At 36.4% G+C, this 12,028-nt stretch overlaps 1 protein-coding gene across 1 annotated transcript; it reads left to right on the forward strand.

Moving 5' to 3' along the window:
* Window positions 1–5,397: 5,397 nt before the first annotated feature.
* On the forward strand, window positions 5,398–8,425 carry LOC116117101 (receptor-like serine/threonine-protein kinase SD1-7). The gene is made up of 7 exons (XM_031403126.1): window positions 5,398–6,493; window positions 6,578–6,745; window positions 6,831–7,009; window positions 7,144–7,354; window positions 7,472–7,712; window positions 7,877–8,027; window positions 8,120–8,425. The coding sequence occupies exons 1-7, from the start codon at window positions 5,398–5,400 to the stop codon at window positions 8,423–8,425; spliced, it is 2,352 nt and encodes a 783-aa protein (XP_031258986.1).
* The last annotated feature ends 3,603 nt before the right edge of the window (window positions 8,426–12,028 follow it).

Raw genomic sequence — 12,028 nt, forward strand, 5'->3', positions numbered from 1 at the left:
CCCAGTTAATGAAAAATTAGTAAACTCTTCAATTTATTATGTTTTTCTTTGATATTTTGATTATGGAACTTTCTTTGAAAGTCTTACAGCCAGTGATTGGTGTGTTGGGCTCACCAGCAATGAATACAGCTGATTGGTTCCGGGTACTATACATTTTTTTTGAAGGAATTGGAACTAGAATTGGTTGATTCTGGTTCCTAGAAACCTGGAACCAAAACCTAAAACATGGGTTTCGGTGTTGGTTCCGAGTACCCAGGTTAATTTTAATTACCCCCTATTTTTTAAAAGAATTACAAATATACCCTCAATAGTTTATAAAAATTATAATTTAGTCTTGATTCCTACTCGGATACTCAAACCTTGGTTCTGCTTCTAGTTCTCAGTTCTAGCACTATAGGAACCAAAACTAAACCTTGTAATTCCTGATTCCAATTTTCCAGAATCGGAACCGAACCCTAATGGAGCTAGTTCTAGTTCCAATTATACTCTTTACCCATGCTCACCCCTACCAATGAATGCGTAGGAGTAGAGGTACCTAATAGGGGTGTGTAAGACTACGAGCCAAGGTAGGGTTAAGTTTAGGGTTTCTTATTTTCATTTCTTGAACATTTTATATTCTTTAAAATCATTAATCATCATAATTAAAAAATTTTAGGACATTTACTCTTTTACCCTCCATTATATTAAAGCTAACTAAACTATATTAACGGTTGGGGTTTATAGTTAAAATCATACCACTTGGGACATACCAAAATTGGATAATTACTTTAAACAAAAAATATTATGTTTTAAGCTCAAGAAGTGAAAGCATCGAAAATCCTAAAACATTAAGATCATAGCATTTGGTTCAGGGAATTTTTTATTATTGAAAAGATAGGATTACCACTTAGATAAATTATCTTGAAGATTAATGGGGAATGTTATATTAATATGCTTTGTTAGATTGGTGAGTATAAATAATTAATATGTTTGGTTGGGACCAATAAAATATTATCAGAGGGGTTTTTACTGAATTGCCCTTCATTTTTAATAAAATTATTATATTATTATTTAGAGTATTACTTTTAACTCCCTACATTTGAGAATTTAGCTAAAACACCCTAACAACAAAAGTTTGAAACTTAACAAATACCTTTAACCACCCAAGATGATTGTTGGCTGCTAGCCACCAGCCACTACTCATAGTCGTTGGAATGGTGCACGCTTAGTAGGATCTAGTCAGTCGTGTGTCGATTCTGATTATTAACGGCCATGGATTTGGCCAGAAACGGCAAGATTTATTCTGGTTGCCATGGCTAGATCCATTCTAGCCAGAAATGGCAAAACTATTTTGGCCGTTAATGACCGTGGATCTGGCTAGATTTATTCTTGCCATTAATGGCCAGATCTATAGTCTTTTACAACCATAGATCTACCTGGAAATAGCCAGAATAGATGTGACCATGTCCAACTAAATCCACAACCATTTGGCCAGAATAGATGTGGCCATTTCCAACTAGATCCACAACCATTTGGCCATTTCAGGCCTTCGATTTGGTCAAAAGTGGCCAGATCAACACACGGCTGGCCAAATCCAGTTGTTCGTGCACCGTTTCGACGATGTTGGTGGCAATCGATAGTCGGCAGTCGTCTTGGGTGGCTAGGGGTATTTTGGGTATTATTCATGTTGAAACTTTTAATCATTTACCAAGTGGATTAAGCCTAGGCGAAATGGATTGCTAAGTTGATTTTAGTGTTCACTCATCATCATTACAAATCAGTTAGTCATGAAACAAAATAAAGCACATCAAGGGATTCTAAATGGTTCGGCAAAATGCCTACATCCATGGACCAAGTCTAGATGAAGCTAATCTACTATGGTAGACCTTTATAGTTCAATTACAAAGCCAAAGTTAAGCCTCAATTGCAAGAACACACCCTGTTTTGCAACTCTTCAAACTCAACCCTTTGGTCGAACTTCGAACTAACACAACAAGCTTCACATTCACAAGACCACTAGGTCAGCCTTGAGAACCTCTCAAGGATCAATCACCAAAGACACACTCTAGTTGAATCAGCTTGAAAAAGCTTCAAGCAACAAATACATAACCAATGTAGAAGCAAGGACAAAAACAAAGTATTTGATGAAGGTATTTGTAAGCCTACCTAAGTATATGAAACCTGATGTAAAATAAAATAAACCTTTTAGAATATGCATCGTACTTTCAAAGGAATTATTAGGCTTAAAACGAAATTGCATTCGAGAAGAGAATATATAGAAAATATCTGGCCAATGCAAGAGGACAGGTAGCCAACAAGATGCTTTATGGTTTTACCTTTATGAAAAAGTTTATTCCAATTCTCTTAGGACCACCAAAATTGTAAACAAACTTTCCAGCATATTTCATGAATAAATGACAAATGTTGTGGACCACAAACAATATCTTAAAAGAGAATAAAAAATAAGTCAATGGAATATTGAAATGCAATCCGTGTTATACAGAAATATCTCTCAGATGCGTGTGACCACTTAGACTCTGAAGTGCTCATACGATATAATAGAAAATCACTTCGACAGAGAGTCGTCACGTTGGAAATTTAAACAAAAATGATTACGATATATTCAAAGTGAAGTGTTTATACCATGACTAGTGTTACCACACCAAAATCATAAGTTGACAAATAACTTACACATGTAAATAGTAAGGGTAGTTCTATCAAAAAAAATTAATATATGAGGTTACAAAAGTCATTTCGTAGATTTGAGTTAATTGTTATTTAGTAGACATATGAGGACATTTGTGTCCAAAATATTTATTAATTAAGGGTAAAATTGGTATGAACCATGTATTACCCTGGTAATAAAAAAATAACACCCTTTCAAACAATAATCGAATTACCTCTTCTATTACCTATAATAATTATTATTGGTATTAGTCGATTACTAGAATCTTTAATTATTTGACACCCAAAAGCGGTAATTATTAGATTAAAAGATAGATTATCGATGTTATCTTTTATGATTTCAAACCAAACGCTACGTAAGGAATAATTTCTTCTATGAATGAAAGTTTAGATTTCTTCATTAATACATTACAAGGGTCAAGTCTTTACGCAAGATAGAAGTTTCCTAACAAGGACTAAGTTAAGAGTCTTTGTAGTGGGTTTGGCCGAACTATATCATAGTGACCCTTGACTTTATTCGGTTCCTAAGTTTTGATAACGTAATCAAGGCATTAAGGGGTTGAAGTGTAAATTAAACTTGGAAAAATAAGGGGGCCGCAACCAAGTCAAAGTTGGCGACCAAGTCAACGTTTATTTTATTTTATTTTATTTTGAGGAGTTGGAAATTTCATAGTGGGTTTGGCCGAACTATATCATAGTGACCCTTGACTTTAGTCGGTTCCTAAGTTTTGATAACGTAGTCAAGGCATTAAGGGGTTGAAGTGTAAATTAAACTTGGAAAAATAAGGGGCACGCGACCAAGTCAAGTTGGCGACCAAGTCAAAGTTTATTTTATTTTATTTTATTTTGAGGAGTTGGAAATTTCATTAAACATCCTCTACGTGGAATATATCGTAACTGGTCCTATATGATTAGGCCTACATAAAGACCTTGACCTTCTAGTATTTTAGAATTTAAAGAACCCATAGAAACAACTGAAAATAATATACATATTTATTTACATGAAGAAGATAAAAGTTTATTAAATAGCCCCTAATTTTCTCTTAAATTAAAAAGTAGTCACTTGTTACAAGTCTTGCACTCCATAGCCCTCTTCTAATTTACGGGACAAAATTGCCATTATATGCTTAAGCTTAAACACAACACATTAACAATGCCTGACATTGCCTGAATATCGGGATTGGGGCACTGTCGCCTTTAACTTTTAACCCTAATGTTGACCAGATTTGTAAGGCAAAAAATGCTCGACACCATTCGATATCAACCGAATATTAGAAGTTGGGCACTGTTGTCCTCAACCTCTAATTCCAAATCACTCGATTTGCATGAATGATTGCACAAACACGCAATACAAATGTGAAAACCCAAACTTTGAACCCTTAAATTGGTACCAAATCCAAAAACGTAACATCCAACTATAATTAAAAACTATTCAAGGCTAAATTACAATATTTAAAACATAACTCATACCTAAAATTACAATATTTAAAACATAACACATACCTAAACTATCTCATATGTTAAAAAAACCTATATTTTATTGTTCATAGTAAATGAAAGAATGAGATTTATGTCTTTAATTTAATGGTGAATGGTGATGATTGATTGATTTTTTTTATTGATGTGTGTGGAGAGGTGATGGTTAGAGACAAGGGTTGTTTGGATAGATGAATAAGAGGTGAAGAAGTTGGGCTATATATATTTGTAAAATCGCCAATAAATAGAAAGAGGGTTGTAGAGTTTAAGACAGTTAAAATAGGCTATTTTTTTAATTTATGGAAATAGGACAATTTATAATAATCGCCCAAAAATTGATATATTTAATTTATTAATTAAATTTTCAGAATTTCCTTGGACCTGAGGTGGTGATGGCCCCAGCAATAATTTTCCTTGGACCTGAGGTCGCCGCAACCAAGTCAAAGTCGGTGACTAAGTCAAAGTTTTTTGGGTCCCCATGTAGAATATATGGTAACTAGTCTTAAATGGTTAGGCCTACACAAAGACCCTAAGCTTCGTTTCTCATTTAAAGGACTCATAGATTTGACATACAAATTTCTGTATGCAAGTTAATTTAATATACTAAAGATGTATATATTTTAGTAAATTAAAAAGGCTTGATAATAATTCAATGTCCTAGGATTCATGATCTAAATAAGATATTTGTGTATAAGAGCTTATTTATAAAGTTCGTTTACGCATATTAATCTAAAGTTTTTCATAATTGTTGATGTGAAAATCTCACATCAGTTAGGAGACGAGAGTCTCAGTCGCTTATATAACACAATGACACCCTTACCACACAGAGGTATTTTTTCTGGATAAAATCATGCGAATCTAAGGGCTCAAAGCAGACAACACTTCTAAGAACCTACTTACCATGTATCTGGATCCGACATGCATCAACAATAAGTAATAAGCAATAAACTTATTATATATATATTAACAAAACAATTTCCAAATTAGTCATTTAGAAAAAATAAGTTAAACATCATTTTCTGCTTCTCTTAATTGGTTACCCCACCAAGTGGAATTTTGTACGACCCCTTCCCAGCAAGCAGCGAGGTTACCATCATCTTTTGGACTTTGATTGGATTTCGTGTGCAAGGGTTGAAGTTTTTATCACCTACCAACTAATATCCGCAACAAATTTAACAGAGCTTTTATGTGCATGTATAAATGTAACATTGAAGAGGTTATCGATAACAAGTTGGGCTACATTAAGTAGCTTTAAAAATGGTGCCCAAGATTCTCATGATATGTTTTTTCTATATTTTCCTTTCTATACAATTGCGCCCTTCAATAGCGCAAACCAATTGGATCAGGGTTGGTCATTACCCCTATTCATCAGAATATGGAAGCCCCATTTCGGAGATTAATTTCTCTCTTTTCACTCACCTTATATGTGCTTCTGCTGCCGTGAATTCTACCTCCTACCAACTCTCTTTATCATCCTATGATGAAGAACATTTCTCTACCTTCACACATACCACAAAACAAAAGAACCCATCAGTCACTACACTGCTATCTGTTTTTGACTATGGTACAGCCTTTTCTCCAATGGTAAGCAATTCTTCAAACAGAAAAACCTTCATCGATTCCTCAATAAAAATTGCCAGACGTTATGGTTTTGAAGGCCTACACTTCCATTGGGAATTTCCACAAACAAGCCTGGATATGTTCAATATGGGTGTTCTCTTTAAAGAGTGGAAAGCTGCTATTGATTTAGAGGCAACAAACTCTAGCCAGTCGCAACTGATCTTGACCGCGAAGGTTTATCATACACCAAAGCTTTATGAAACAAGTTACCCCATAGAGGCGATACAACAACATTTGAATTGGGTTCATCTTCATGTGGATTACATGTACAATGATGATAGCTGGCGCTCCCGTACGAGCACTTTTGCATCTCTGTATGACCCAACTAATTTTGATAATGCGGATACCGGCATAATGGAATGGATTGATGGAGGATTATCAGCTAATAAATTGGTTTTCACTTTACCTTTTTATGGATTTCAATGGACGCTGGACAACCCTATGCACAATGGTTTTGGTGCTCCAGCACAAAGAGTTATCCTTAATACAGAGAATGGAGTTGCAAGGTATAAGGAAATAAAGACCTACATTGAGCAATATGGTGCTGAAGTTCCTGTTAGGTACAACTCAACTTATGTGGTGAATTACTGGACAAAGGGAACAACTTGGTACATCTTTAATGACGTTGAGGCCATTAGAAATAAGATTTCTTATGCCAAGGGAAACAAGCTACTTGGCTACCTTGCGTGGGAAATCTCCGATGATTATAATTGGGTGCTTTCCAAAACTGCAGGTAAGCTACGACTAAACTGAACAAGTACTTCATGAATTAGGAATTTTGCGTCATCTGTATTTACCATATTGATTATTTTTCCAGCTGAAGTGGACATGAATGATTCTTCAGTTCAGCAGGGTAATAAAAAGGGACAAAATAAGAAGAGGACTTTCGTAGTAATCCTTTTGTCTACAACAGCTGCTTTTGCTCTTCTATTAGGAATATTTGTGAAATTTTACTGCTGGAGGAGAAATCTCAAATTCATCAAAGGTCAGTTTCTCAAATTCCCTAATTTTATTTACGGTGAATGAATAAGTAAGCAGTTTCATTTTATATATATATATTTTTTTGACAGGGACGGTGAACTCTACTAAAGAATCCAATGATAAAGCAAATAAAGTAGCATCCGCAGGAGATTTTAATACCAACATTCTTAATCTGACAGAATACACACTGGGTGATATAGAGGCAGCAACCAATGGATTTTCAATTGAAAATAAGCTTGGACAGGGTGGATATGGCCCTGTTTACAAGGTTATACCTTTGATAATGTTATTTATCATTAACCTGTTCAGTCTTTAGTTTAATATATTTTGCCTGTCTACAGTATTATCAGAATTAGCTTTGTCTACTCAAAGGTACCAACCAACTAGAGTGTGATTTGCTAGGGAACACTACCAGACGGACAGGTAATAGCATTGAAGAAACTCTCAAAAACATCCACACAAGGATTTGAGGAATTCAAGAATGAGGTTACGCTTACTGCAAAGCTCCAACATGTGAATCTTGTTCAAGTCCTGGGTTTTTGTTTAGATAAAGAAGAACAGATACTCGTCTACCCATACATGCAAAACAAGAGCTTAGACACTTATATTTTCGGTTAGAATTTTATGTTCAATTTTTTTACATCGACTTGCAATTTTTCTCGTTTTGTATTAATTAGCTTGTAGTGGTTACGTTATTGATGATAAATAATTTATGATTAATTTGATGTAGACCCTATTAGACGGTTAAATTTGGATTGGAAAAAACGTGTGCATATCATTGAAGGAGTAACTCAAGGGCTTTTATATCTCCAAGAATACTCAAGGTTGACTATTATTCACCGAGATTTAAAAGTTAGCAATGTCTTATTAGATGGAGAAATGAAACCCAAGATATCCGATTTTGGCATGGCTAGAATGTTTGCAAAAGATGATTTCGACGAAGCAAACACAAGTCGAATTGTTGGAACAACGTAAGTGTATTTGCTCTTAATATTTTATTACTGTCAACTTTTTACTTCTTTTACAAATATATTAGTAAGTTATATCCCCCCTGAGTACATTCATTGTTGTAATAATTCATTTCAGTGGTTATATCCCCCCTGAGTACATTCATTGTTGTAATAATTCATTTCAGTGGTTATATCCCCCCTGAGTACATTCACAAAGGCATATATTCAACTAAATTGGACATTTATAGTTTTGGGATTCTACTTTTGCAAATCATTAGCGGCAAAAAGATTTCCCTTTTATATGGTCCGAATGAAAATCTAAGTCTTCCTGACTATGTAAGTTTGTTTTTTTTTTTTTTTTAATAATTCATTTTAAGGATATGTGCATTTGAATACGCTTGATAATTCCAAATATTTGAATATTTCAGGCATATGAGTTGTGGTATGGTGGTAAAGGTATGGAGTTTATGGATGAATCATTAGATGATACACATTTGTCTTTTAAATTAATAAGATGCTTACAAATAGCTCTCTTATGCATCCAAGAAAATCCAGATGATCGACCATCCATGTTAGAAGTTTTTGTGATGCTCAAAAGTGAAAACACAAATATCATGATTCCGAAGAAGCCTGCTTTCTCGAAACAAAATGAACAATGTAAATCTACTATGCAGTTGGAAGGTTATTCAGGGAGCACTTCATCAATTAATGATGTAAGAGCTTTAGATGTGTGAGCTAAATTAATTATATAATGTAGCTTTTGTGATCACCACCAAGTTCAGTAACTTTTGATGCTGTAGAAAAAAAAAAAAAATTAAAGTTTGTGTATTAGGTGTGTACACAATAAAAATATTTGTATCATTAAGAGTTTAGATTTTGTATTGAATTACAGATGATGAAATTTATAGGCTTCAAATGGATCAATAATTTGTTAATCTCATGTGTGAATATTTTTTTCAAACTCATCTACGCACAAAATGTCCTAATCTTGTTTTTTTTTTTTTTTTTTTTTTTTTTTTTTTTTTTAATGATATTGAGAAAAGAAGAGTTGAAGAGGAATTTCTCCAAACCATCCTGTATTAATCAATGCTATTATTTGTAGAAATGACACAGCTATAACAGTTTGCAGTTTCAGTCTCAAAGAATGAAAGTATGAAGTCCTGAAACAGTAAGATAAAGAATGAAGTAAACATAAATCAAAATCCTAAATCAAATAAACACACATAAAACATTTCTTTAATCCAAAGATTCTCAACCCAAACGCTACCAGTAAGTCCACAATAGCATAACACCATTACCTCAACCATTTTCCAATATCCATCACCAATTTACCCATTTGACGCACCTTCAACCGAAAAAGCTTTGGCCTAAGTTAATGTTAGAGTTGTCGACCACTTCAACAATAAGGATCCATGCAAATGGTTTGGGCTTATCTTATGCAGAGCCGCTATGAGATTTCTCTATGTAATTAAACTCCTATTTGGGTTTGGGCTTAGAAATAGAAATCCAAGTAATACTAGGTTTTTCTCATTAAACTAGTTGTAGATGCAAAAAATCTATCTTTACAATAGGGACTAATCCCGTGAGGTTGAGACCACTAGCAGTTTGCTATACCTACACACACAAGAAAACAAGCGTGAAGCGAACGGAAAACACCATGGTGGTGTTTGCCATAGGCACTCCAATGCTCAAGTTAGCAAGGCTGAGTGAGGCTAATTTAGTGAGAGTTAGGGAAGGAGAAGATTACCAGAAGTCTAGTTGGAGACTATAACTATGACTGTGATGCGAAGTTCTCAAGAGTGGGAACTGCGGGGTCTGAAGGTGTAATGTTTGTGTCCTTGTGAGGGATTGGCTCCTGTTTAAATAGTGACTGTAGGATCTTCAAATCCTGGTAGGACTGAGAGTCCTTGGAGTTGAGGTTTTGTAAAGAGGAGAACATTTGGCTCCCTTACCTTAGTGGGAAAGGGAGGCCCCATGAGTCTAAGACATTGATCTTTGATGAATTAGGGTAATGATGGACCTTTTCGATAGAGTTAAGATAGTATCGAGGTAGTAGGTGACCCTAGGCTCCAAATAGATCCTACGTCCAGAAGGTAGTCTAGCATCAGAGTGCCTAGGCCTAGATGAATTGGCGGTAAGGCCTAAATGAATCAGGCCTCTGGTGATTAGGTCCAAATGGTGAGCAACTAGGTAGGTGTTCCAAATGGACCTGCTATGCAAACTCCGTTACAAGCCCAATTAGAATTAGGCCCTCACTTTGAGCTTTGTTGAAGGTGTCTTCATCTTTGGGCATGTTCAGGCCAATGACTTTTTTTGGCCCTAACAATTTGCCTCCCCACTCTCTAAGTTAAGGAGTGCTTAGCTTAGAGAGTAAACGTTGTGTGGAGGTATACGTAGTCGACCTTCGCGATCGATCGGTTGAGCATGTGAACATGTTGCTGCTCTGTTTGCAAAATGAACAGTATAAATTTTGTTGTAAGTGATGCATTCGGTACACCAGGCTGAGTGGGTGGAGGTGAAACATCATCATGCTTTCACTCGGCGTATCTGATCGAGTACGGAAGTGGAGTTGACCTTGATAGACTCGCCCGGTGCATCAGATTGAGGCGAAGCATGAAAGAATCTACTTGAGGTATCCTTACTCAATATGTCGCACTCGATGGTAAGATACACAAAATGTCCCATGAAGGTGTGAGTGGGTGTACGAGCTATCCCATGAAGGTGTCCTTACACGGTGTAACGAGCCGAGTCAAAGGGTGTGCAAGCTATCCCATAAAGGTATGCTCACTCAGTATTTCAAGCCAAGTGGAATACGTTAGGGTCAATCTAGTGGTGGTGCCTTAGGCTGATTAATTGAATTCAAATTAATAGGTGTATGTGCCCTCCCAATCAAGGGGCTAGTTCACTCGGTCGGGATGACCGAGAGGGCGAAGGTCGTGTTTCACTTTAGCTGTGTTTGTCATGAGGCTGGAGAGTCGAGGTTGGACGGTCAGTATGTTCGGTGCCAACTTCACTCGATCGAGCAAACTGAGCAAGTGGTTAATGTGAAAGAGTAATGTGAAGCTAGATAATCCATCTCTCGATACTTGTACAACCGAGATGTCTTCTGAATTTGGGCGGGAGAGCAAAATCACATGATTCGATGACCAATCGTAGGTTGCCACACATAGGCTTTAACATCTTTCATCAATAAATGCATGGGGGTGGCAGTTTGTTTCATCTTATTTCCCATTTCTCTCTTCTGTTTTTGTGTTTTCTCTGTGTTTTAGTCTTTCTTTGCAACTGTGAAAGATTTTGGGAACTTTGGCCATTTTTATGGCACTTGCTCCTTTGTACTCTTTACAGTTTCCTTTCTTCTTTTCTTTGTTTTTGCAGCATTTTTGGAGAGATTTGAGAAGAGTATAATAGATTTTTAGGGGAGTTTGAAAAGGTGGCATTGCATTTGTTTGGGTTACACGGAGTAGGCAAACTGAGTGATTTTGAATCTTAGGTTTAGCTTTGGGAGATTTTGGGTGTTTAGGATTGATTTGGTGTGGCCTATGTGTGGAGATTATGGGTTTTCAGTGCTTTCTGGATTTTTTTGGGTTTCCTAGGTTTTAGAAGATGAAATAGTTTTACATTGGTTCCCCACTTGGCTTGTCTCGATTTCTTGACCAGGTCGAGTGCGATGCTTTGAGCGAAGGATCATGGTTTTTAATAGGGGCTAGTTACTTGGGTTACCCGGTCTTTCAGACCAAGTGGTAAGGGATCTGCATGAGTGGTCCTGAGGAAGCAGCTATTTAACCACCCAGACCGAGCTGAAAGTTACTTAGGGGTCAAACAGTTAGACTGATTTGAGAACCAGTCGGTTGGTAGCTCTAGGCAAGTGGGGTTGTTTGGGTTGAGTGGACAAAAAGTTCGATGTCACGGTCAAAGTCAAGCGATGCGGAGACGAAAGTTGGGAATGAGTATGAGAGAATGCTCCAATGATGGTGACAATACTAGAAGGTGAGGGCGTTTCGGTCGGTATACCGAAGGTGAACGTGGCTGCCCCTAGGTTGAGTGGTACCACCCTAGTGATGGTAATGGTGATGGTGAGTTTGGGTTGTTGATGGCTCTAGAGGACCTCTGTGTACAGAATCAGGTGATGTTTGGGTTGCATAAGTTGTTATACTCGTATTTCCTAAAGGAAAATGGCAAGGATAAAGGTCGATATCTGATCAACCTCAGGCATGATCAGGCTCACCTTGTGATCGACCGACATCTGATCAAGTGATAAAAATTTGAAGGAACATTTCTTTTTCATGAAGGGTGGAGCAATCTTTGGGGAGAGAAGCCAGGGCGAGATTTCGTATACT

The sequence above is a fragment of the Pistacia vera genome, unplaced genomic scaffold (genome assembly GCF_008641045.1).
Source record: "Pistacia vera cultivar Batoury unplaced genomic scaffold, PisVer_v2 Contig8, whole genome shotgun sequence".
Classification (NCBI taxonomy): domain Eukaryota; kingdom Viridiplantae; phylum Streptophyta; class Magnoliopsida; order Sapindales; family Anacardiaceae; genus Pistacia; species Pistacia vera.

Bases quoted from the DNA above. Each gene is read 5' to 3' on its own strand.
- LOC116117101 (XM_031403126.1), top strand. From the start codon at position 5,398: ATGGTGCCCAAGATTCTCATGATATGTTTTTTCTATATTTTCCTTTCT. The intron at 6,494-6,577 runs GTAAGCTACGAC...TTATTTTTCCAG, and splicing joins GGTGCTTTCCAAAACTGCAG to CTGAAGTGGACATGAATGAT. The intron at 8,028-8,119 runs GTAAGTTTGTTT...TGAATATTTCAG, and splicing joins ATCTAAGTCTTCCTGACTAT to GCATATGAGTTGTGGTATGG.